The sequence below is a fragment of the Saccostrea cucullata genome, unplaced genomic scaffold (assembly GCF_032062105.1).
Source record: "Saccostrea cucullata isolate Sc308-1 unplaced genomic scaffold, CSIRO_AGI_Scuc_v1 ctg171, whole genome shotgun sequence".
Taxonomy (NCBI): Eukaryota; Metazoa; Mollusca; class Bivalvia; order Ostreida; family Ostreidae; genus Saccostrea; species Saccostrea cuccullata.
In genome coordinates this window covers 797,246-825,093 of record NW_026926065.1, presented here as the reverse complement: position 1 = coordinate 825,093, position 27,848 = coordinate 797,246, and the positions used below count along the sequence as shown (strand labels likewise).

At 33.4% G+C, this 27,848-nt stretch overlaps 1 protein-coding gene across 1 annotated transcript in view; it reads right to left on the bottom strand.

Moving 5' to 3' along the window:
• Window positions 1–27,848, bottom strand: part of LOC134270608 (uncharacterized) — a 226,690-nt gene that overhangs the window by 94,740 nt on the left and 104,102 nt on the right. The window contains 35 exon segments of the mRNA XM_062752837.1: window positions 202–374; window positions 483–525; window positions 1,315–1,533; window positions 4,417–4,587; window positions 4,979–5,145; window positions 5,606–5,870; window positions 6,141–6,311; window positions 7,863–8,026; window positions 8,149–8,191; window positions 8,639–8,851; window positions 9,061–9,231; window positions 9,365–9,525; window positions 9,756–10,014; window positions 10,412–10,585; window positions 11,673–11,842; window positions 12,254–12,515; window positions 12,664–12,834; window positions 12,975–13,138; window positions 14,270–14,522; window positions 14,812–14,985; window positions 16,485–16,642; window positions 17,061–17,316; window positions 17,403–17,585; window positions 17,792–17,964; window positions 19,034–19,295; window positions 19,405–19,578; window positions 19,951–20,114; window positions 20,321–20,585; window positions 20,678–20,848; window positions 21,176–21,342; window positions 21,452–21,704; window positions 23,005–23,169; window positions 23,362–23,528; window positions 23,651–23,894; window positions 24,394–24,567. Coding sequence (XP_062608821.1) covers window positions 202–374; window positions 483–525; window positions 1,315–1,533; window positions 4,417–4,587; window positions 4,979–5,145; window positions 5,606–5,870; window positions 6,141–6,311; window positions 7,863–8,026; window positions 8,149–8,191; window positions 8,639–8,851; window positions 9,061–9,231; window positions 9,365–9,525; window positions 9,756–10,014; window positions 10,412–10,585; window positions 11,673–11,842; window positions 12,254–12,515; window positions 12,664–12,834; window positions 12,975–13,138; window positions 14,270–14,522; window positions 14,812–14,985; window positions 16,485–16,642; window positions 17,061–17,316; window positions 17,403–17,585; window positions 17,792–17,964; window positions 19,034–19,295; window positions 19,405–19,578; window positions 19,951–20,114; window positions 20,321–20,585; window positions 20,678–20,848; window positions 21,176–21,342; window positions 21,452–21,704; window positions 23,005–23,169; window positions 23,362–23,528; window positions 23,651–23,894; window positions 24,394–24,567 — 6,564 coding nt within the window.

Below are 27,848 nucleotides of genomic sequence, written 5' to 3'. Positions count from 1 at the left end.
TAGTGCTTGATCTTTGACCCTGATATATAGAACCTGAACTAAAAGGACTTCTTATCTGATGTAGTTCAAGGCAGATGGACAGGATCAAAGTTCCAAAAAAAACTTACATACAAAAGTGGTAAAGTAGTTTACTTATTAAGCAATTCTGTTGATAAACAGGATATATTATAGATTCCAAATAAGAAAAAAAAAACCTTTTACCAGAATCAATAAAGTCTCTCTTCCAGTTGCAGTATGGTTTGGACAAAGATTTTGGCAGTCTGGTATTGGACAAAATTATATATTTATCACAGGCATGGACTCCTTTCCAACAATCCAAGATGGAAAAGCTGACCAGATACACATTGGAGTTTGTCAGATCCTCCAAAGAAAACCTAGCATCACAAAGAGTAAAGAGTGAGGAAATAGAAAAGTTTTTTTATTTAATTTTAATATATGTAATTTTGAAATCATTTGAATTTTCTATCTTGGTGAACACATACTTGATGGTATAAATACTGCTTATATTCAAAACTTCTTCTTTTCCTGGAAGAGCAAGTCAGAGCATATGAATATACAATGAAAATAGTTCTATTAAATAATTTTTGCATGTCAAATGCATATTAACAAAAGAATGTCAAAGAAAGGAAAAATAGAGATTACAATTATAAGTACCATAAAGTCACGAGCATCATGATTTTTTTGGTCAGAAAATTGTTCAAAAGTAAGGGACTTGTACATATATATTGCATATATGGGAACTAAATCAAACCCACTTTTTTTCTGGACACTTTTCATAGCTCCAAGGTGCAATTTCTGATTTCAGGTTGTATTTTTTTTTCATATTCCACCATAATTTAAAATTTTTCACATACCCAGTATGATATATATCACTGTACATTCAATATATAAATATTGCATGTAGTTGAGTGTAACATTGAAAATTTTCAACCCCAAAAAAACCATTGCGCCTCGGTTGACAATGGTTTTGGAAGGGTAAAATTTTTCAATGTTACACTCAACTACATGCAATATTTATTATTATTATACTGAATGTTTTATACAAATACATGTATATATAACAGTGAACTGTACACGCATAAATTCTGTGCAGTCACTATTTTTGGAATATCACCTGTCGTAAGTGACTGTTGACTGTTGCTATGCTGGAGGGTGTGGCTTCATTATTCAGCGGATAATAGTGTTTTTTAACAAATGTTTCTCGACCAATCAGTTTCAACTAATTTACATGAAAGTATAATATTAGTAAATATCACATGAGTGTAATACTATGCTTTTCATGTGACTTTATGGTATTTAAATGCTGTCTTTTACCCCAAGAGCCATAGGTTCTGATTTTCATCTCCAGAGTGAATCTGTCAATGGCAATTATGATTTTATCCTCACAGAATTCTAGATTTATTGAGATAAGAAGATTTTTTGAGATTTCCTCTGCAAACACACAACATTCAACACTTGAGCAGGAAGAGGCCATGTAACATGAAATACTTCCACTAAGCTTAGGGGGAGATGAAGAAAGCATCACTGGACAATCTGAAATTAAACATGTATGGTAAACCACATAGTTTCACATTTTCTTTAGAATGTACTTCAAAATGCAAGACTGAAAGACATATCATTTTTCAGTCTGTTCAAAAGATCAAAATGGTCAAGATCATGTCAGCCCCCCCCCTTTCAAAAAAAAAAAAAAAAAAAAAGAGGCACCATTCATCACAATTATACACTTAGCAAATGCTTAGTGTGGTTACTGAATACCCATAGGCAGGGTAGGGGAACAAAAATGAATTTCAACTATCCAGTAATATTCAGCAATAATCTCAGTAGTGCCCCTACCACACATGAACCCCTGACCCTAGGTCCATACATTGCACAACTTTTAAAAAGGCACCCATGCTTTTCCGAGATATTTGATTAATACCAAGGAGCGGATTTCAAACCATTCATTCATTTTCAGTATATAAGTACAGCACCCCCCCTTCTATGGTACCCCTGACCCTAGGGCCTTGAAATTCACAATACCGGAAGAAGGGCCCTTGCTCATCATAACTTAGTATATAGGTAGTTCAACTGCTTAATACCTATGAGCAGAGAAGAAGATTTTCAAAGAATTTGTGTATTTTCACTATATCATCAATAGAGCCCCGCCCTAACACCAGAACCCCTGACCCTGGGGCCATAAAATTGACAATTTTGATAGAGGTACTCTTGCTCATCATAACTATGTATGAAGTTAGTTTATTTAATACCAAGGAGCAGAGAATATTTTCAAAGAATTCATGTATTTTCACTATATAATCAATAGAGCCCCGTCCTAACACCAGAACCCCTGACCCTAGGACCATAAAATTCATTCACAAATTTGAAAGATGCATTGCTCATCATTAGTATGTACTTAGTTAGTTTATTTCATACCTAGAAGCAGAGAAGAAGATTTTTTTCAAAGAATTCATGTATTTTCACTATATAATCAATAGAGCCCCACCCTAACACCAGAACCCCTGACCCTGGGGCCCTGAAATTTATAATTTTGGTAGTGACACTCCTGCTCATCACAACTATCCACTTAATTAGTTTATTTCATACCCAGGAGCAGAGAAGAAGATTTTCAAAGTATTCATGTATTTTCACTACCAGGTATATACATGTAATCAATAGAGCCCCGCCCTAACACCAGAACCCCTGTCCCTGGGGCCATAAAATTCATAATTTTGGTAAAGGCACTCTTGCTCATCATAACTATGTACTTAGTAAGTTTATTTAATACCCAGGAGCATAGAAGAAGATTTTAAAAAAAATAATGCATTTTCACTATATACTAGTTTTAGCCCCACCCTAGCACTAGAACCCCTGGGCCATGAATTTCACAATTTTGGTAAAGGACTAAATGCTGATTACAATCATGCAAACAGTTTGACTGCTTGATGTCCAGGAGTAAAGAAGAAGATTTTTAAAGATTGCATTAATTTTAGTGGTTTTGGCCCCATCCCTCAGGCCCCGGGGAGGCAGGGATTCTGAAATTCACAATTTTTGTTCCCCTTCACCCATAAATGCTTTATGCCAAATTTGGTTGAAATTGGTTCAGTGGTTGCAGAGAAGAAGCTGAAAATGTTCAAATGTTAACACACGATGGACGACGGATGTCGCACGACGATGGACGAAAACAGATAGCAATAGGTCACCTGAGTTTACTCAGGTGACCTAACAAAAAAAAAAGGTGATAAGCAATCTTTGTGTCAAGCATGGGTTTACAATGTTTCGATGTTAAAGTTACAGAGCAGACAATAATTCAACATGCAGTTTCTCCATCGGTGACCTAAAAGTTGCCCAAATGACCTTGGATAAAGTTCGCACCTAACTCTCAGGCCATGAGCAATCTTTGATTAAAGTATAAGCATAGAAGCATAGAAGTTGACCTCCTTATAAAATTATGGACAAGGCACAAAATTCACACTTTTGCTTGGACAAATCACACACAACTTCAGGTGAATTTTTGTTTGTTTCTATGAAATACACTGTAGTATCTCAACAAGATATGACCATGACAGAGAAAAATACTACCAATGACGTTGAATTTGTACAAATGATGAGGTCAAGGTCTTGACATACCTTCATAATTTTTGTGTGCAGCATAAAAATCTAACTTGAAAGTTATGGATTGGAAATAAACTTTACACTACTATCGACCTTGAACCAAGCCACAGGACTATGGTTTAAAGTCCTGACACATCCTCAGGTCATAAACAATCATTGTGTCATGTGCAAACTCCATTATTAAAAAGTTATAGTCCTGTCATGATAACCGTTAAACAAAGAGAGAGACAGACAATGCACATAGCAATTCATATATAACCTCATGACTTCATTTGTAGGAGGCATTCTTATAATGCACATTTAAAAACAAAACTGATGAATACTTCTGTAATAATTATAAAATAATACCGAGAATATTAGCATTCTATAGCTACATAATTTAATTCTGGTTGTAAAGCTGTATTTGATTGGATAAAAAAATTACTTTATATTGTATAAAATGGGTTGCCTAGGTCACAATGACTTGCGTCAAAAATGTATCAATCCGCCTGATGTTACATTCAAATTTTGTACAAACTAAAGTCATTTTGTTAAAACAATCATCTTTTTTTCTTACATCAAATGAATGAAAATTAAATTATAAGCAATGAATTTAATAGCTACCCATTTTATACGGTATAAACTGGGTTCGAACAGTTTAGGCTTTTTTATAAAGCACCTCGCAGTTTATAAAGCGTAAACTGCCCTAATCCAGTATATACCGTATAAAATGGGTAGCTATTAAATTCATTCCTTAAATGTTGGCTACTTTTGTTTATTAACAATATTGTAAGCTGTGCAAACTAAAATATAATAATTTTACAGTTTCTGTCTTGAGGTTTTTACCACTGTTCCATCCAGATATTGCAGATGAAAATTTGCCATTTGAAATGTTACAGGTTTGGGAGCTGTTGAAGAGGTATCCATAAATTCCCAGGTCCTCAATAAGTCTGGCTGTACTAGCCTCATTCATTGCTGTATAATTATTCCGCTGCTTCCACTGATCAAATGTGAAGTCTAAGAGAATGATGAAGAAAAAAGCAAATCTATTTTTAACAATACATTTCATAAATGAATACTGCACAGTAAGTACTAGTATTACAACTGACAGTAAATAAATTGATACAATAATCATCATAAATCATAATTTTTTTTTTCACCATCAAAGGAAACTCAAAGATAGTACAGTAACAATTATGCATGTCTAAAGATGGCCAAAGAAGCTCAGTTGATAAAGCATTCAACTATAACTGTGCAGATGGCTGAACTCAAACTCCAAGCTGGTCTAAAGTAAGAGTCAGATTACACAAGGTAGTAAATGTTCCTTTGTAAAACGTGTAGCATTAGACAGTCAAAAGACCCCTAAGTTGACATAAAAATACATTTTATCACAAGATTCATTACTTGCCTTTCAAAGGTGATCCAAGTCGCATATCACAAGTCTTTGGTTTTGGAAGTAGAGTGTTGTTGAGCAAAATAATCTCCTGATCACAAATTTTTCTACTCTCAAAACAGGCCATGATGTGTAAACTGACTCGGAATTGGTTTAGTCCTTGTAGATCAGTGACAAAGAACCTTTTAAGTACATAACATTTATTTTAAAATTTATAGCATGTAGGATTCTTTTGTCTTTAATTTTCATTTAAGGACAGACGAGACGTTCCTCAATAATATATAATTTTTTTCAAGATTTTGTCATTGAAGAATTACTACTTTAACATGATTACTCACAAAAAATCAAAGTACCTTACCAGGCGTTTATGTGAGATACCAGAGGTTGGCATTTCTTATATAATCCTTTAGGAAAAAATACTTAGTTTGCCAAAATTACATTTTTAGTGTTTCAAATTTTTAAAAAACAATTAAAAACCGATTTAGAGAACAGAAAGTAAAAAAGATTTTGTATATTTATTATATCATGGAGATTTACAAAATAAATACTTGGGAACATATCATCTGACCTTCATGAAAAACATGTTCCTGAATTTCAAACTAATATTAAATGTTCCTGTAAGATACAATTTAAGCCACTCACTTGAGGCGATACAGTCCTTTCATCCAGAATTCATGCCAGACATCAAAGTCAAACTCATACAAAACAGTGGGTCTAAAAATTAACTTGTCAATGCCATACTCAATCATCCAATCACAACCGTCCAAGAAGAAATAGAAGTTGACTGCAGAATCCATCAACTTGGTAATATGCATGCAACAACTTATGCTGGTACAGCTGGAGGCCAGGACACACTGAACATAATCTGGCAGTGATGGGAAGGTGGAGGCAACATCAGTAGAGCATTCTGCATTAATAAAAAAAACTTTTATACATCATAACTATGGTTCTAAAAACTCTGTTTATTGTCATGTATGTCCACTGACTGCCACAAACACTGTCCTGAAGAACATCAATTATATTGATGTGTTTTTATCAATCAAACAAAAATATTGTTATAAGTGTATTAAATCTAGTCAAAATTTTATTCCATACCCTAAGAAGAGATATAATTATTAATACATGTATTTCCAAATTAGAATCTGATTTTCATCATACAGATCAACTTCCAACTTACCATTTTTCCAACCATTTGTGGCTGGAAGAAAGGTGTTTGAGGATTTGTTGCAAGATGGCTTAAGCAGAAAGCTAGAAATCTTCAGATCATTGTACAGATGAGCCAAATTATTCTTTGTCAGGTTGTTCATATCAAAACCATGTGCAGTCCCGTAATTTGTCAGGGAAAAACCTAAAAAAAAAAAAAAAACATAATAAAACAAAGTGAAACAGAAGTCTCTGTCGAGACTGTTGCTCTACTGGTTTATACTTAAAACAAAGGAAGAGAAAAGTAGCAGTTGGGACTTGAAACTTTAAAACAGCAATAAATAGAAAAATGATTCTTGCCACTCATCAAAAAAAAAAACAGATGCACAGAATTATGTATCTTAGTAAAGTCTACTTGTGTGCCAAGTTATATTGAAATCAAACCAATATTGCAGGAGGAGTAGCATTTTGAAAGAATTTCACAGTAATTTCTATTTTTAGTAACCATGGCAACACTGTTCATCGAAATCAAAAACCAATGCACAGAATTATGTATCTTAGTAACGTCTACTTGTGTGCCAAGTTATATTGAAATCGGACCAAAACTGTAGGAGGAGTAGCATTTTGAAAGAATTTCACAGAAATTTCTATTTTTAGTAACCATGGCAACACCTTTCATCGAAACCAAAAACCCATGCACAGAATTATGTATCTTTGTGTAGTCTACTTGTGTGCCAAGTTATATTGAAATCGAATTAAAATTGTAGGAAGAGTAGCATTTTGAAAGAATTTTACAGAAATTTCTATTTTTAGTAACCATGGCAACACCATTCATCCAAATCAAAAACCGATGCACAGTATTATGTATCTTAGTGTAGTCTACTTGTTTGCCTGGTTATATTGAAATTGGACCAAAACTGTAGGAGGAGTTGCATTTTGAAAAATTGTTTACAGACAGACAGACGGACAGACAGCTAAACAGACGGACGGACGGATGACGGACGCATTACTATCGCATAAGCTCTTCTGGTCTCTGACCAGTAGAGCTAAAAACAACTAGAAGTCTCTGTCGAGACTGTAGCTCTACTAGTTTGTAATTATAACAAATTATGAGAAAAGAAGCCTATGCCATTAGACTTAAACTGTAGGAGTAGCGTTTTAGAGGAATTTCACAGACATTTCTATTTTTAATAACAATGGCAACACCATTCATTGAAATCAAAAACAGATGCACTATTTTATGTATCTTAGTGTAGTCTACTTGTATGCCAAGTTAGGCCAAATAAAGTTAATCAATAGTTTCTCAGGCCCTGCCGCATCAGTTCAAAAATGGCCGCATTGATCAATTTTATTGACATGTTGAAAAGGGATATAACTCAATTTTCATTTTTCCAAGTTGAAAAAGAAAATCAAGTTATTCCTTTTTTCAGAAATGCTAATATAGAGGTTTTTATTTAAAAAAGAACATATTTCTTTAAAATTTATAATATTTAATGAATAAACTTTAAAATAAAACTTGTTTATAGACAGACGGACAGCTAGACAGACAGATGGACAGACGACGGACACTGTACTATCGCATAAGCTCTTCTGGTCTCTGACCAGTAGAGCTAAAAACAAACAACAAAATGTTGCATTGCAAACTGAACCCTAGCTATATTTTTCTAAGGCAATAATAAAATTCCTTTACAAAATAAATACATCCTGTGATATAAATATCAAAATGAGATATTTTTAATGGGGAAAAAAGGCTTACTTGGATCTTCAAAATTCATTCGATCTGTACATTTCCTCTTAGGGAGCAATGCATTTTGGAAGACTGTGGCTAGAAATTCACAATTTCCATATGTCTCCCAACAAACAGATACTGTCATGTCAATCAGGAAATGTTTCTGAGTGTAAAAATCATACAAGGTGAAGCTACAAAAGAAATCAACATAACAGTAGTGATGTGAACATGACTCAACTCAGAAAATTCAATAAAATAAACTATATCAAATAAGCAAAATCTTATATCCCTGTTGTAAATCAAAAGCTCTTACTCTAATCTCACAACTCCAAGCAGATAAAATTGGGTTTCTTGCCCTAAAATGTAACATATTTGAAATTTGTAATAATTTTTACAAAACAAGAGGCCCAAGGGCTTTAATGGTCACCTGAGCATACCGTATAAGTTGATTTTTTAGCGAGGATTTAATTTTGGCATTATTAGCGAGGGTACTGACATTGCTAAAATTGAATAACGCTAAAAATTAATTGTGTATTGTTTGTAATAGCTTCTTTAGTTAACATTTTAAAATCGCTAAAATTACTTCTCACTAAGAATAAAATACCAGATTTTAGGTAGGAATCGCTAAATTTGCATCTCACTAAAATTTCCACTTATACGGTAATACAACACTGTAAAGGATCCATGAAAGTATAAAATCAAACATAACAACTGAATGAAATTTAATGAGACTTCACAGAATTTTTGTTGACCTAAAAATTAAGAGCCTGCAAGATAATTGATTAATAGCATTCCCAACTTACCCCAATTTATATCCTGAAAAGGGATCTGACCCTTCAAATTCTCAATCCCAAGATACAAGACTCTGTTACATGGATCTATATTAATCATAACCTCAATGGTAGAGTTCAAAACAGGTGAATCAATGCAACATGTAGCCTTGTTACAGGTGTTGTCAAGGTTGCAGGTCAGAGGATAGGAATTCAGAGATTCATAACTATTAATATCCAAGCAGTCTGTAAATAAAAGCTTTGATGAGACAATTCCAAATGAACTTCAAATTTAATTGAATTTCTTAATTTGCTTAGCAGCATGCTTTTCATTATTTTGTCAATGGCAAGGTGAGGGAAAAATGATATATCCCTCTCCAAAAATGGCTGAAATTCCCATATTTTATTAATGAAATAGTACATAAACATACAGTTACATCAAAAATAAATTTTACCTGAATTCCATCCATGCTGATTTGAAGATCTATTTTTTAAGATACTGCAAACAGAGGAAAAACTCAAGAATGGATGAATCTGTAACATTTCTGTCAGCTCACTAATATGATGTAACGCTAAAGAATTTTTTGATGCCATCTTTTCCAATAACCATTGGGTCAGTGAGAAATCTATAGAACAAGTAAACAAAATACTATACTTATATCTGGCAAATTCTTAAAATTTCAAACTTACAATTTTTCTAGAACTCTAAGAATACTATTACAAGAGATAAAATTACAAATTAAAAGTAAAAGACTTAACCTTTAATTGAATAAAGTGCATTCCGGTGATTTGATTTTGGAATTAACACACTGGTTAAAATAGGTACATGAACAGTGCAGGTGACATTATCCTCCAAACAAGCTTCAGCTGTTAAACTAACATCCATAAAATTTCCATCCACTAAATCAAATATTTTGTACCTAAAATTTGAAGAAATTTATGTGATAACATGATTAAAAGTCTTATTTAACTAACAAAAATGATCATCATATACGGTGTTTCACATACATATGCACTGCAGCATATAACTACATATACATGTAGTTCTGGATTTTGTACTTTGATTAAGATATCTATCCTTTCTGGAGGAATTTTTTGACGATAATCTTACTTTATTTGAACACTTCATTTTTGGATGGTATAATCTTACTTTAATTTGAAGACTCCATTTATACTCAGTGTTTCTTCTCTTCCAAATGTGTATCCAATCAGAGACTGTCTCCTGGTCATCTTCTCCACATTCACTTTCAGTGAGTAATACGAGTAGTCCAGTTCCATTCCTACCTCAAATGTCCTGTTAAGGAGTGGGACATTGACACAGCACTTAATTTTGGAACAAGATGAGGAAACAGTGCACATGGCCTTATCTTCTATTGAAGACAGTGAAGTTTGAACTGACACAGGACAGTCTGAAATGACATATTTGGGATTAGTTTACATGATAATGCTTCTGAAATAAGAGCTACTGACATCATAAAATAAAAATCTTGAGGAGGGGATCCACTGGCTGCCTAGACCTCCTGCTACTTCATTTTTTTCCACTTTGTTAAAAATGATTTACCATGCACATAGGCACAGGATGGAAAATGTCAATATAAACAAATACTGTAAAGACTATGTTTTTTTTTTTATATTTAAGTTAAACCTTTAGGTGGAGAGCCATGAAAATTATAATTCTTCAAACTCCTAAATGATAAAGAAAACAAAAATCAGGGGGAAAAAAAGAAAGATTGTATAAAGGCATATTTTAGATGCCCAAACACCAAAACCATAAGGGTTACCAGCTCTGAAGAATTTCAAGCTTACAAGTTTGCCACTTTGTCAATGAGTTTGAATATTCTGTGTCTGTAGGCAGGCATGATGGGTAATGCATGAACCCTCCAACTTTAAGATTGGCCAAGAGATTATCTACAGCTGCATTCTGCAGAGGAACAGTGTTTGCTGCTTCCTCTTCTACAAGCCAAGATGAAAGGTTAAACCCTAAAATGAAATAAGAATAAAGTTGGTTTACGGCACATAATATACAGGTAACTCTCGATACCTCGAAGTCCGCGGGACCGATAGAAAACTTCGAGAGATCAAGAGTTCGAGATTTCAAGAGTCCGGAATTTTCCGGGTTTGTTGACCGGTTTTGAAATTAGTCTTACCGGATGTAATAACTTTCATCTTTTAATCTTTTACACGTGGTGTTTATATAAAACAACGGTATGTTTTCGTATTGTAGATAAATATTTATTAAATTGAGTAAATAAAAAATGTACTTCGTCACTTCATGTTTATTTATTTATTCTTTTTTATACGGACGTCAAACTACGCATTCGTTAAATGAAAACGACATTTTACCGCGTCGTACATACCAATGACTACTTCAAACATGATCATTAAACGTTGAACCAGAACGAAGTTCTGTGAGTATTTGTGCAACAATGGTCGTAGTATTGACATTGAGGCTGTTTCTGCATTATCATATTTCGTTAAACTTTGACACTGACTCGAAATAAAAATCAAACTATTTAGTGTTTTGACTTGTATTCAATTTACTATTTTTCATTGACACCGCTTCTCCGAATTATCGTAAGACAGTTGATGATAATTATTTTAATAGCACAAAGGCAACATATGATTAATTATAAATCAATTATCACCTAGCAGTATAAGTGTCACCTGAATAAACATCCCGTTTCTCGAGACCCGCGTCTTCTGCCTGGGGTCATTTAAATGTCCAGGTAAAGTCGCTAATTATGTAACATTGTATACACATAGCCACTTCGAGGTTTCAAGGGTAAATTTCAATAGAATATGCATAGCGGGACTGCATTTTGACTTCGAGGGATCAAGGGTTTCGAGAAATCAAGAGTTAATTTGCTTAGTTATATAGGGAAAAAAATTGGGACCGGAGACTCACTTCGAGCGATCAAGAACTTCGAGAGATCGAAGTTCGAGCCATCAAGAGTTACCTGTATAATGAAAAACATATGGCTAGACCAGAAATCAAACCAATGTTTCCAGCATTACTAGTCAGGTGCGCTCACCACTGAGCTATCCAGGCTATTTGTTTGAATATTACCTGTTTGTTTGAAGGAAGAATTCCATACACAGGTTTTCTTTGGCAAGAAGAAGTTATTCAAGACCTGATATGACTGCTCACAGATTGGTAGCTTTGTTGCTTCCAAACACACTTGGAGTTTCATGTTTACAAGGAAATAACCTTCATCATACAGATCAAATACACTGAATCTGAAAAGACAAAAAAAAACATTTTTGGAGCTTAAACTGAAGTGTATTTTTCAGAGAAAAATCCCTTATCTGTAATTTGAAGTTCTGGGGGGGGGGGGGGGGGTTATGAATTTCCATAGTACTCATTACAGGTCTGCAAACATGAAAGAAAACACAAAATGAGTCATACATCAAACAGTAAAAGGCAAAACAAAACATTTCTTGACTAGGTTCTTGAGCAGAATGCATGATAATAAATGCCAGCTGATATACCATCTTGTTGCTTTTGGCCTTACAGCCACAGGAAAACATCTAGTTCTTGTGTTTCACAAAATGCACGTTACCATTAAGCATTGGTAAAAAATTATATTGTCCTAAAAATAAGATCCTCATCATTTATATTCCAACCTTGTGGAGATGAAAATAACTCACATCATTCTGACCACTCCAAAAAGCCATACTTGTTCCTCTTTTCCCCACTCATAATCAAACAATCTTTTTGTGAACTTAAGTTGTTCAATCTCCACCGACATCAAAAAGTTACAGGGGTCCACCTCCAGTCTAGTATTAAATGTGGTGCTGATTATAGGGACATTGATACAACACTGCAAAGCTGCACAGGAACTTGGGATGTAACATGTGACATCATCACCACTTAGAGATGGGAGAGAGACTCGCAATGTCCCATTGCAATCTGACAAATACATGTATAAGGAAGCAGTTATTTGCTATAATTAAATATAAATATTTCACAAAAGCATGCATCATGTTAAGTTTAGAATTCATACATGAATGATATATCTCGTATAACCAGATGAGTTCAAAAAGAAAATCAAGTTTACCATTTTTCCAATTCTCAATACTGTTTTTATATGGGATTTCACTCTTCCTGCAGCGCTGATGGCTGACAAAATGGGATAGACCCAAGTCTTGCATCAATTCAGTGAGTAAATTAGGTGATAGTCCTGTGGTAAAAACCCCTCTTTCGTTTTTCCATGATTCCAGTGAAAAAGCTGTGAAAAATAGTTTGCCATTATTTAGATTCTTTTCACTAAAGAGAATACGTTCATAAATCCAGTGACTGTGAATGGCATTTGTTAAATTTAATGGACAAATATGAACTGCATGACTATGGGTATATATTATGTCTTACTTTTGTCAATGAAATCTGCAGTCCACTTGCAAGGGTTTTTGGGCAGTTTTGTGTTCAAGAAGACAGGAATATCTATTAAGCATGCCTTTGATGAGTCAAAACAAATTTTTAAATTCAAAGTAATCAAATATCTTCCTTCACCTTGAAGATCCTCTATGATGTACCTACAACAATAAATATTACACAACTAAACCAAAAGAAGCATTCAAAAACTTTAAAATTAAGCCAATGTCTGTCCCTCCTGGCATGTAAAATTGCTTCTCTAGAAGACAACTAAAATTATCAAAATGCTGAAAATGCTAGCAACTTCAAAATTCACCAGCTAATATATTGTTCATTTAATATAGCATGTTAGCTTTTTCACAGGAATATTTCTTTGAAATGTCTCTCAATATGATTTATTGTGGCCCTGTTACTCTTAATTATTTTTTTTCCTTTTCACCTTCTCATCCTATATTTCATGGGATCATGATTAAAACTGTAACAAGAAAAAGAAAGATGTATGGCTGGATGAGAATTAAACCCGAGACCCTTGCATCACAAGTCAGGTGCTCTACTGACTGGGCAACATGTACATAGGCCAATATCCACAGCCCAAACCATTACAGAATTCACACTGAGTGTATATAAAAGCTTGTATATTGAAGAATATGACTTAAAGCATGACCAAGTGGTTCTTAAGAAAATTACTAGTCATTTATTACATCCCGATTTAAAATTCTGAAAACCTATAATATGGCCCTTGTAAAACTTCTAAACTTCTCCACTGGGCACTGATTTGAACAAACTTAAATCTACTGTTCGTAAATCTTGCAATAATATGGTACTTTACATCATGGCTCTGCTGGTCTTTAGAAGAAACATTTCAAGACCACCCTCCCATTTATTCCCTTGTAAAATGTCAAGCCCTGCCCTACCCCTAGGGGTAATGATTTGGAAAAACTTAAATCAACACTTTGTCAGAAAGCTTTTATTTTAGTTTCATCACTTCTGGTCCAGTAGTTCTAGAAATTCTTTAATGACCCCATTTTATTTCATTTTCTTGACTATCTCTCCTTGAAAAGAACTTTTAAGGTAGCATAGCCCACTTTTTCTTTACCAGATGATACAATTTACAAAGTTAATCCCTTTGGATCTGGAGAAAAAATGAAAAAGGCAAAAAGTTCAAAGACAGATTGATGATGGACAAACTTTTAATTTGTTTCAGCATTTTTGATACACAATGGGTTAACTGAAGTAAAGAGAATTAACTAATCAAGATGAATTATTTTCAAATCATTCACAAACTTGCTTACTGAATTCTCACAACACCATTGATGATTATGTCCTTTTTACTCCCCATCTCGTAATCCTCTAGACTGACATTAACAGAGAATTTTTCAAATCCCACACTGAGTCTGTGGTTACAGTGGTCCACTATTAGCCAGGTGTTGATAGACCTGTCCAGCAGGGGGATATCTGAGCAGCATCTGACTCCAGTACAGAAATCATACAGGTGACACGTGGTTCCAGCAGGAATACCGATTAGAGAAACATATTTGTCACAGCCTGGTATATTGAAAATACATGTACATCAAAAATAATTTGTAAAGCAGATCAACACAATCTTAAAAGAATATTTTGCTGTATTAAACTAACAAAGGTATGTTCATAAATATCCAATTTGACTTCCTGGATAATGTGCAATTGTGGAATTCATTTCAAATTCTGTATACTGTAAATATATTTTCAGAGTACCGTAATATAGAGAATTGAATCAAACTATTTTCTGAAGAACATATTATACTTGTATTGTTTACAAGAAAGTACAGTATTGAAAGACATGTGCTTTAATTACCATTGTTCCATCCATTTTTGCTTGGATAAAATGGAATTGATTTCCTATTGCAATTTGAATACCCAAAGTACTGAATTATATCGAGGTCATGCAGTAATTCAGATGCACCATATGATGGCAGTACAAGCATTCCATCATAACCATGAGTTGACAACCAGTTGTCCATAGAAAAGTCTGCAAATAAAAAAAAGTGTATACCATGATATGAATTTAAAGCTTATTTAATTATGGGTAAGTTTAAAAACCAGTAATGATCACAAAAGGAGCTAAAACAAAAAAAAAAATACCTCTAAGCCAAATACAGTCAAACCTTGTTATCTCAAATTTGAAGGGACCAAGAACAAGAGGCCCATGGGCCACATCGCTCACCCGAGCATTGTGGCTAGGAAAAAGTAGAAATTGGTTTACAATACTATTGAAAAGTTTAAATCCAAAAGTTTGCCCCCGCCCTACCCCCGGGGGTCATGATTTGAACAAACTTGAATCTACACTACCCGAGGATGCATCCATATAAATATCGGCAATTATGGCTTTGCTATTCTTGAGAAGAAGATTTTTAAAGAATTTTCCTATATATTTCTATATAAAACTTTGGTCGCCCATTGCGGCCTCGCCCTACCCCTGGGGTCATGATTGGAACAAACTTGAATCTACACTACCTGGAGATGCTTCCACATAAATATGAGCAATTATGGCTTTGCTGTTCTTGAGAAGAAGATTTTTAAAGAATTTTCCTATACATTTCTATATAAAAATTTGGTCGCCCATTGCGGCCCCGCCCTACCCCCAGGGGTCATGATTTGAACAAACTTGAATTTACACTACCTGGGGATGCTTCCACATAAATATGAGCAATCATGGCTTTGCTGTTCTTGAGAAGAAGATTTTTAAAGAATTTTCCTATATATTTCTATATAAAACTTTGGTCGGCCATTGTGGCCCCGCCCTACCCCCCGGGGTCATGATTTGAACAAACTTGAATCTACACTACCTGGGGAAGTTTCCATATAAATATGAGCAATCATGGCTTTGCTGTTCTTGAGAAGAAGATTTTTAAAGAATTTTCCTATATATTTCTATATAAAACTTTGGTCAGCCATTGTGGCCACGCCCTATTTCCGGGGGACATGATTTGAACAAACTTGAATCTACACTACCTGAGGATGTTTCCCCATAAGTTTCATCTTTCCTGGCACAGTGGTTCTTGAGAAGAAGATTTTTAAAACATACCACCAAATTTTCACTAATTCTCAATTATCTCCCCTTAAATGAGGGCGTGGCCCTTCATTTGAACAAACTTGAATCCCCTTCACCCAAGGATGCTTTGTGGCAAGTTTGGTTGAAATTGGCCCAGCGGTTCTTGAGAAGAAGTCGAAAATGTGAAAAGTTTACGGACAGACAGACAGATGGACGCCGGACAAAATGTGATCAGAAAAGCTCACTTGAGCCTTCGGCTCAGGTGAGCTAAAAACTACAAGATATCCAAGGATTTGAGATATCAAGGGAAAAATAAATACTTAATAAGGAATCAGTGGTTGGACTGCCAGATCACTTCAATATACCCATGGTATTCAAGATATCAGTGTTTGGGATACCAAAGTTCATGCAGCTGTACAAGCAAAGATTATGTTAATACTAACAAAATTCCTCGCATTGGCTCATATTTGAATTACTTGATTGGATGAAGTCCCTTGTCCAATTGCATGTTGGCTTGTGTAATTTATGCTCATTTAAGAGCTGGAAAGTAAATTCACAAGGTCCTCCAGATTCAAAACAGACGCTCAGATTAAGGCTGGCTCCAAAGGAAGTATCTAAATCAATGATGATGTAACTACAAAACAAACACATTGTATGTTTGAATATAATACTGTAGATCACTAAATTTTCGCGAAATCTTATTTTCGCGAGATAGTCATTGACTCTTGATTATAGCGAGACAAAATTTTCACAAATTGTGGTTATTGTTCTATATAATCTTATGGAATACTATTATGCGCGAGAATTTAATTTTACAGTATTCAAAAACAATAATTTTTCAATTATTTACAGGTAAAAAATATAAACTTTTGAATAGACTCATGCTGAACAGATGAGACAACTAAATCATCCATTGAATATTTGTAAGATCATCTGAAGCTCAAAGGTACAAAAAACCCACAGGCAAAATTATTATTTTAGAACTTACTGCTGTAAATGCAATATTCAAATATTTACCACAAATTCATTCCTGCAGTCTTAAAATTACTTACTCTAAATTAACCATTCCCATTAATGAAACATGTCTGACATCTCCAAAGTTGTACCCAAAAAGTTTATCAGACCATTGGTATTTCTCTATCCCTACAGAGACTTTGCCATTACAGGAGTCTATACTGATGTAAGCCTGCAGGTTTTCTCCTAAAATGTTAGAGTGTACACAGCACATGACATCACTGCAGGATGCTGATACGGAACATCTGATGTTGGGACCTATTGCTGGTAGGTTCTCTGTTGTCTTGTTACAATCTGAGAATTATTAGAAGTCCTAAATAATAAGCCATTATTGACGAAATACTATCAGAAAGTAAAATTTCAGTAGGAAAATTAAATACCATCTGACCAGCCCTGCATGTTAGCTGAACTATATGGTGTTTTTGACCAGCCACATCTCTGATTATCATCTAGCAGGAGATGTGATACCCCAAGGTCTTGAAGTAACTGTTTTACATGAGGAAGATCTAAGGATACCCCTCCAGATACTCCATGAACAGACTTCCAGTTGGTCAATGAAAATGCTGTTAATAATTTTATAAACAAGATTTTAAATGCAAACCTATATTACATACTTTAAAAATCTTTCTGCTAAAGAATTGACAAGAGTTCTTGAGTGTAAAAAAAATTATAAATATGATGTTTCAGAGCAAACCATTCACAAATCAGGGTTTTTTTCCTTCTTTTGGTTACATGTATTTTGTTGCAAAATTTAAATACAAAAGCCTACCTTTATCAAAGAAGTTTTGTCTTCTATTGCATACTTCCTTGTTCATAACAGAGTTGACTAACACAGGAACTACAGTATTGCAAGGTTGTCCAGACTCTAAACAGATGCTGATGTTTAGATTCACCAGATACTGTCCATTCTCTCCACTGTAGTCCAGGTCAGTTATTTCAAAACTGATTATGAAAGAAATATATAAATTAACAAATGAAAGATTTTCTCTTTTAGTTTATAGATATACCTGCTCTCTGGTTACTTGATATTTAATGACATTAAATTATTATTTATACACAAATTGTCTTTTCTAGCCTTTGTGACTGAACTAAATTTGTTGCATTTTATTGTTTCTGTAATCAGGATGTGTTTCTATAAATAGTTTTTGTTTATGGGGTATTTTTTGGATGGACCAATAAGAAAAGAGTAGCCAGGGGCATTGATGCCTAGAGGGGGAGTCTGGCAATTGCAGTTGGAGCCTAGAAGTCACGGACTATTGTGCAGAAGCTACCCACCCTCCATCCCCTGCAGCACCCTTGGCTCTCTTTGGGGCTGCTCATTAGCGTTCATTCCTGGGGAATTTTGCCCCCAATATTACTTATTTTTAAATTTTGTGTGTCTGAAGTGGATTAGTTCTGTTTAAATACTTCGATTGTATAGTGTAGTACATGTATATATGAATACTTATATTTTATGCATCAAAAACAATGGGATTAGCCCATAGTTTGAACTCGAAGGTATTTGTCTGGTTATGTAGCCTGCTGGGATCAGCCTCAGGAGTGATTCACTCCTGGGATCAGCCTGGAGTGTGGGTTCTACTTTAGCCCTTAGGGATCAGCCCAAGGCTAGGTATCTTGTTTACATCCTCTCGGGATCAGACCAGAGGTCCGTCAGGTTTTCGTGGCCTGCTGGGATCAGCCCCAGCCATATCACTCCTGGGATCAGCCCAGAGTGGCGATTTGTGCTTGCCTCTAGGGATCAGCCCTAGGCATGTTTCTTGTTGAGCATCCTCTTGGGATCAGCCCAGAGGATTGTCTTGTTAGTAGCCTGGAAGGAAAGGTAGAGAAAGTAATGAGTAGCCCCCAGAGCGCCAAACAAGTATGAGTTTTGAGATTTACATTATTGTATATATTTTTTTTCTATGTGTTCATGTTTTTTATGGATTTTTGATATGTTAAATATTAAACCAACTGAACCTCTTAAACCTTGTTTTGTTTTGTGTATAAATATAATTAATCTTTTGAAACTTACTCAACTACAGCCAAACCAAAAAGGTCAAACTTCTCCTTCTCCCCAAACTTGTAGCCATATAAACTTTTGTTGAATTTCAGGTTTTCTATTCCCACCCTCAGTTGATGATCACATGGACTGATTTCAACAAATGTCTCTACAGAGAAGTCTGTGTGAGGTACGCTGACACAACACTGTACACCTGAACAAGATTTCTGTAAGTAGCAGGTAGCATTGCTGGGATCTAATATGGGTCTACTGACTTCTCTATCTGTTGGACAAGCTGTGAAAAAAATCATGGAGAATTAATATAAATTTGTACAGATTATTAAAAAAAAACTCATTTGAGTCTTTGGCTTAGGTGAGCTTTAAAGTTTTTAAGGCATAGATACCCGAATTCCATCCTTGATATGAATTTCTGTAAACTCCTTTTTCATGATGGCAGTGTTCTTCCTTCATGTATTTGGAAATTCCAAGTTTTTCCAATAGCTTTGCAGCATTCATTTTGGAAAGAATTCCAACAGGTGACAAGTTCTGAGCAGAGCTCCAATTGGCAAAAGAAAAATCTTGAAAAATACATAATACTACACATGAACAGAGTCTAAATTTACTTAATAGTCTAGATATAAGATAAAATCTGTCCTATTCAGTTAAAGTTCAATGCATCAAAATGAAGTTATGTTAATCTTTCCTAATTTTTTTATGTTTGTTTAAGTTCAATGAAGACTTACTCAATATGGAAAAATGTTTGCACAGGACATCATAGTAAATAATGCTATTCTACATTTTTCTCTATAACATAAACTCTGGCTAAAAGTGTTGTAATTATAGTTTTATACATATACCTATCAGGCTATCGCACTGTAGTTGATCAGAAAAGATTATCCATATAGAAACATAAATTTCTTTAATCTTGTCCGATTACATTATAAACAAACCTTGCTCCTTGTATCCTGTATACCAAGCACACACTGGTTTAGAAACAAGATAGTTACTGACAATAGTGTTTTCCAGCTGACAAGGTGACCCATCACTGAAGCACACAATGAGCTTCATATCTACCAAATATTTCCTTTCACCTCTCAGATCTGTTATTTTGTATCTAGAAATAAACAAACATTCATTTCAATGTATTGTACATCAACCTAAACTTGTAGTCCTCTAAGATTATGCACAATGAAATTGGATGATAGGCTAGTAGCAATACCCTACTGAGTACCTTTCTTAAAATAATTCATCACAAATTTCTTTACAGCTTTCAGCAATTTAGCATTCATTTATAGATAAAACTGTGTCTAAATTTCCTACCTGATGGACAACACTTGGTCAATAGTAAATATCTGTTTCTCTCCAAATTTAAAATTCAAAAGAGAAAGGTAGAATTGGAAAGTCTCTATTTGCAACATCAAGGAATGAGCACATGCATCAATGTTGATTGAATAGTTCAGTGTTCGTCCAATGAAAGAGATGTCTGTGCAGCATTGTATAGCAGTACATCCTGAGGATATTCTACAGTTTGTATCAGCAGGTAGAGTTGTGACATAAGAGGAAACATCTTGTTTACAGGAAGGACCTGTTAGTGTGAAGCCATAAGTTTAATAATCCACATACTTAAAAAAGTAGCATACAATACATAAATATTAATTAGCAGAATTGTGAAAATACCAATCAGAAATCCAGATGAAGTTCCTGAATAAACTGTTCGGTTACACTGTGCACTTCTAAAAAAATTCAATACTCCAAGGTGATCCATTAGCTGATCTGCTATCAATTCTGGGAGACTTGTGACAGCTGTCGAAAGTTCCTTGCTGACCAGGAAATTACTCAAGTTGAATCCTGTATTAATTTTTTAAATACAGTTAAAGCATAAAATATGCAATATTCAAATTGGAAAAAGCATTGATTAAAATACTGTAAACCAACTTTTATTCGCGACAACTTTATTTCGCGATTTACCGGGATTAGACTAGGTCGCGTCGATTAATTTTCGCGATGAAGCCTTTTTTGATCTGTTCATATAGACATAATGGACTGGTTCACGGCGAGAAATATTCGCGATAACAAGGCCCTCGTGAAATTCGCGAAAATTTCTCGCACGCGAATAAAAGTTGGTTTACAGTATATTTTTTCTTTCAGTTTCAAATTTAAACAGCTAGAACTTACCTGGAACTGCAAATTGCTGCTGTTCAAATTCACAGCTCACAACTGGTATTTTTATATCTTTCATAATGGAAAAGTCCAACATACAGTCTCCATTAGTTTCAAAACAAGCACTAAATTTCATGTTGAACAGAAATACAGACTCTGCAGACAGATAATCAATCTTGAATCTAAAAAAAAGTTTAATTCAATCCTAAGAGAAAAATACAATTTGTATAGATGTCAACACAATTAAATTGTTTCATTCTTTAATTAAAGATGAAATTAAATTTAACTCACCCTAATCTAAAGACATTTTGCAATGTGTAGTTCTGCCATGTTGAATATTCAAAGTCCCTTAACATAATAGTGATCCTCAGCTTTTCCAAAGTGACAAAAAATTTTCCTCTGCATCTGTCCAAACTTATTTCTGTTTGAATAGAGGTCTTGAGCAAATGAAGATCTGTGCAACATTTCACTCCCATGCAGGTTTCAGACACAACACAAGATGTGTGGCTTGGTAAGGGTGGAACAGATATTTGCTCTGTGCATGCTGTAAACAGAAAATATTTTATCAGGCTTACATCTACAGAAATGTCATTGTAATGTACACTATAAATTTAATCATCCAAATCATTTTCCTCCTAAATTCTGAAAAGTAAAAAGTTTAATAGAAAGGAAATGAATTTTCAAAACATGACCAAGCAGGCTTTTCAGGCGGAACCCTAAATCCAGGAGTCATAAATTTCAAATTTTCATAGAAAAATGACTGTATTACATTCATGCTTTAAATTGCAGAACAATTTGCTTGCTGGTACACAAGCATATAGATTATTTTTGACAACTGCATGAATTTGGATGGAATGGGGTCTATCCCTTTGCCAAAGGAGATGTGTGAACAACAAAACTCAAAATTTTGATTCTTTTATCCTAGATGCTTAAAAGTATACATGCTATAACTTGCGCCAGTTTGAACAAGATTGGAGATTTATATATTTTGTTTATCAATAAAAGTTACGAAAGTACTGTAAATTACAACATTATAATTAAACGCGTTATAAAGTTATCAAATTATAATTATTTATATCCCTGCTAGTAGAGAAATACAATACTATATAGCTATTTTTAAATAAATTCATCACGTGACGCCGTCGCTACTTTTAGATTGATAAACAAACAGGGCGTGAAGAAATCTTGGCAAGGTAGGCCATTTGAGATACTACTCACTTTTGACGTGGATGGCAAGCGTCTTACTCTTAATGATATGTATATTTTAATGTAATCAGTATCAACCATCTACTCTGTTATGACGCATATTAACGCTTTATTAATAATTGTTGTCAAAATATGCAAGATGCCTCGTCTGTTATTTCCCGTGGACATGCGTTTCCATATTAAGCCTACTATTAACGCATTTCCTTCACCAATATTCATGAAAAGACCGAATTCTTAACTGCCAGATATTGCTTATTAATTGTTTTGTTATTACAATAACTTCTATAGTAAAATTTTGTGGAAAATGTTATTTTTCATTACACTTCATGTTTATCATTTTGTTTCACACAAAATTCGGGTTTCATACAGCGTGTAGGACTTTAACAAAAAATGGCTGAAACTAGAGAAAAAGTTGACAATATAAAAAAGAATTTATAAATAATCAGAACTACATATATGCACAAACACTGTTTCTTCTCATTACGGCAATTAAAATATATATATATATGTGTGTGTGTGTGTGTGTGTGTGTGTGTACAGAAATCTGTAAAGTTACTTTTATCTTTTAAATTTGACATAAAATGATTAATATTTTACAAAATCAGATCCAAGACAAAATCATTTAATTTTGGAGTTACCACTAAGATTCCAGTTGCCATTGCCGGTAGAGAACTGTCTTCTGTCACATTTGGGATTCAACAGATGATTGGATAACTTCAATTCTGACTTCAGTAGCTCTATAGCCCATTGTTCAAGGGTGTTTCCACTCATCTTGTCCTTCATCCAAGTGCTCAGGGAAAAATCTTTTAGAGCAAATAGCAATCATTTTAACACTTTCTTCAAACAAGAATTGTTCTTTTATCTTAGTACTATCAACTCATTTTCATGCCAACGTAACAGTAAAATTTACTTATTTGATAGAATATATCAGCACATCATTATCAACTACAAAATATATTCAAACTACTTATAAGAGGCATAATCACATGCTTTACCTGGAATTGCGAAGTGTCCTGGACTAAAGTTGCAAAGGGGTTTTGGCAGTTGGAATCCCTTCATAATTGTTATATCTTTATCACAGGGCTTGTCCTTTGTGTAACATAGCTTTCCCTTTAAATCAATTACAATCTGGCCTTGCATTGGCATATCATCTATTTTGTATCTATAAAAATCATTAAATTGAAGAAAAATTAAAAGGAATTTAATGCATTTCCTTTCAAATTTTTTTTAACATTTATGTTTTCTAAAGAAATTCAGATTGAAAAAAAAAATCAGTGAACTTACTCCAGCTGCAAAATTCCAAATAGTTGTGCAGTACTCATGGTTCCCATGGGATAATCAAACAAAGAAATGACAAACTTCATTTTCTCCAGTGTGATGACCAGGGTTTCTTCACAGGAGTCTACAGTGATTGAGATCTTGTAGGACGTCCCAGTGATAGAATCATCAAAACAACAGCTGATACCAGTACAGGATTCATTGATATGACAGGTGATATTACTAGACAGCACTGGAGGAACTCCACAAGCTTTTTATAATTAAAAAAAGCAAATTTTATGAGTATTGTGGTCCCCCAAAAATTTTTAGTGGTTTATTGGTTAGAGGCATCAGTATATGGCCTGTAAATGCCAGGTTTGATGGTATTTTGCAATGTTCCAGTGGAAAAGGTATGGCCAATGTGAAAAATTTTGTTCCTGAAAGTGAAGCTGGTGCAAGTTATGAAGTAAAAAATTATAGTACTCTCAACTGTCTAGTCAAAAGTAACATACTTGCCCTCATGACGTATGAATTGATATGACCTGATGATGGAAGTTTCACATGTGCAAGATTTCACCCAGATAAAATTTAGTGAGAGAATGTTAAAATGATCTATGTATAAATACCCAGGTTTGATGATCCTGTATAAGCCTCAAATAACCTTTACATGAAAAATTTAATGTTTGGACAAACAAGAAATACAATCCCAATAAAAAATACCAGTTGACAGTTCCTCATGTCATAAGCAATAAATTACATTAAAGACTCACATCCTGACACATTCCAGCCTTTGTGTGTTTCTGGGAAATATGGGGTTGCAGTTCTCGAACATCTCAAACCAACATATTCTTCAATGCCAATCTCCCTCCACAACATTTTGGTCTGTTCTGGAGTTAATACATTTCCAAAACTATGCAACGATTTCCATGATGTGAGATCAAAACCTACAAGTATTGATTTATATAGTGAAATTAATAATGAAACAGTTTTACATGAAATGTTTCAAATGCTTTTGATTTACCCTCTCCAAAAACTAACAAGAGGCCCACGGGCCTTATAGGTCACCTGAGTATCATGCATCAACTTTCTAACCATTGAATGTGCTTTATGCCATGGCACTAACATTTTGAAAGGGGCACAATTGCTCATCATAACTCCTGATTTAAACAATCAGTTAAATATTAAATCATAATAATATATTGACTACCATTGCATTCATTTGATGTGTCCAATTAAGTATCCTAAATAAATTATTGGTATGATTTTAATTATATTTTTCAATTATTTCATGATATGAAACAACATGATTGCTCAAACAACTGTCTGAAATTCCGTTATGAATTGTACAAAGCAATTTTCACTTTTATCATTTTATACCATCTGAAAGAAGCAAGGTTTACCTCCCTTTACGGGCTGGCCATTGACCTGTTCTTTCCATTCTACTTACCTATAAAAAGTGCATGCTTCATTTCAAAGGTAATTTCAGACAGTTAAAACATTAAATAGATTTTATGAAAAACATTTTATCAATTCAAATTTCAATTCCCATTAATAATATTCATAGAATGTTTTGGTGCATGTGCATGCACATACTTGAATTGGACCACTTAGCAATATGTGTACATATATAATTTATATACATCTAGGAAATAAATGAACCATAAAGTTAATCTTTTCTTTATAAAATATTGTTAAAAATTTCATGAACAAACAAATGCTTTACATGGAAAGTACTCAATCATACAAAGTAAATTCTGTTCCAATAGCATTTTTAAAAAAATGTCCCCTCAAAAAAAAAAAAATAAATAAATAAAAAAAAAATACATAAAAATTTACGGAATCCATTTAGCACTTTATTAATCTAGAGTATTTTCATTTAGAATTTTTATCAAATATTCATATCATAAAAACATAACTTTAATATGCTAGCTATTTCATAATAGATGTATTTGAACTACTATTTTAATCTTACATACCGAAATCGAAAAGAAAGATTAAAAGTAGTTCAAAGTCACCTGGATATATTTATCCAGACTTTTGTGTATATATACGAGTGCATGGAACAAATTTGAGAAGTAAATCTGAAGCATGCTCACTACTTATTTTACATTTATAGAAAAAACAATAATAGATATATAGTTTTAAGCATTTGCCTTTGTGCAATCTTATATACATTGAAAAAGGGGTGATTAAAATTACATTGAAGGAAACTTAAATAAGCTTCAAAATGCATAATTGATTTAAGGTATTCAACAAAATTGATAATATCTTACTTTAGTGATAAAAGTTTCTTATTACATGTTATTTAGTGAAAATTAAGTATTTCAAATAAAAAAGTGTAAGCTTCAAACACAGTTTTCTTTTTTATATAAGTAAATGCTCTCATCAACAGAATTTGAGTATTGAAATGAAGCATGCATGGAGTTGCTTGATCCGGGTGAATGTGGTGGTTATATACATAAATCAAAGTTATAAAATTCAAAAATTGCCTTAAGGAATTCAGCAACAATTGTATGTCATTAAAAAAATTCATTTACAAAAATTCAGAAACTAAAATGACAAATGAATTGTTAATACACTGTATATGACTATTCACAACAGAATAAAGATACAAAATGTTTTTAACATGTAACATATATGGATTTTTTTTAAATAGAGTTATCTTTCAGACGCATAAAGTTGATTCAATAGTTTTACATGTAAGAATTGCAGCCAGTCTCTTCAAACACACAAAGTTGATTCAATTAAGCTTTACATGTAACATGAAACTAGTCTTTTGAAATGCAGAATGTTGATTTTACAGTTTTTCATGGAAGAGATAATGAGCCAGTCTTTTCAAGCACAGAATGTTGATTTAATCATTTCAACAGACACAGAAAGTTCATTTAACAGTTTAACATCTAACATATAATGAGTTACTCTTTTTCTCCAAGGGTACATTTCACAGTTCATTTAGCACAATGTATTTCAGATATACACTAATGTGTTAAGTGCACAATGAAAGAATGTATAATGTATACACAGCATGTATAACTGCATATGCAAAGCACACAAATGTTTTCTTGTTCTTAAATTATATGTATCCATTAGTTTTAATACATAAAAAGGAATTAACATAACATTGATTTAAATGCCCATGAGATGAAATCGTATGAATTTGTTATCCATATACACATTTTACCAAACATACACAATACAAATAACACACAAAAACATCAATTGTAAAAAAAAAAAATCATTTATTGAGAAGTGAAGCTTTCTGCAACTTCATATTACATTTCCTGACATATTATAAACATATGATAAACAGATTATGATGTCACAAATTAGGAACCAGTTTTAAATAATTGGAGTTTTTCAATCAATCAATAAATTTGCAGATGAAGCTTTTAAAATAATACATTTATTTAAAGCAGATATTACTATTTCAACAGTCCATTCTATAAACAATACAGATATTTCTTTATTATAGAAGTTATCAATGTATATGCAAAATTACATGTTATTCTGTACATATTGAAGTTCTCTTTTAGATATTAATTGCAAGTCACTAGTGGCACCAAAAATGTTGACATGAAGTTTGTTATACAATAAATATATTTAAAAGTTATACATGTACATTGTTTTTATATACTAGTTTGTTGAATTAAAAAGGGCTGCAAAGTTCCATACATAATAAACAAAGTAATTTCATCTCATGGGAATTATAATTTATAATCACCTTTTTGCCCCAATAACTGTCCATAAAGCTAGAGTGATGAAATTTGAATTACATGTATATCAATATTATAAATTTTAGATTTAACATGGATTACATGGATTATTATTGGGACAAACAAAGTAGTTGATGAGTGGCAACCCTTGCTTTTGCTTAACCACTCTAGGCAGTTTGTAAATATTTAGTTTCCATTGGAAACTAAATATTTACATACTGCCTTGTTGTGCTCTAGAGGGTTTTATGATTACAATATGTACTTAACTTGTATCTCTAATATTAGAATAGCCTTGCCTAAGTCATATCTGCTGCACAATAAACCATATTGTGATCAGACCAATAAGTCTGCAGAACATCTGTTTGTATATTTTTAAAGTTGGTAAAGATTAGGTCTAACTGTGTGTTGCTTTTTGTGGTTACCTTGTTTATAACTTGGTTGCAACCAAACTTTTCTTTCATAAAACTTAGAAAATCTGAATTTTGGCCTGTATTTAAATCCAAATTAAAATC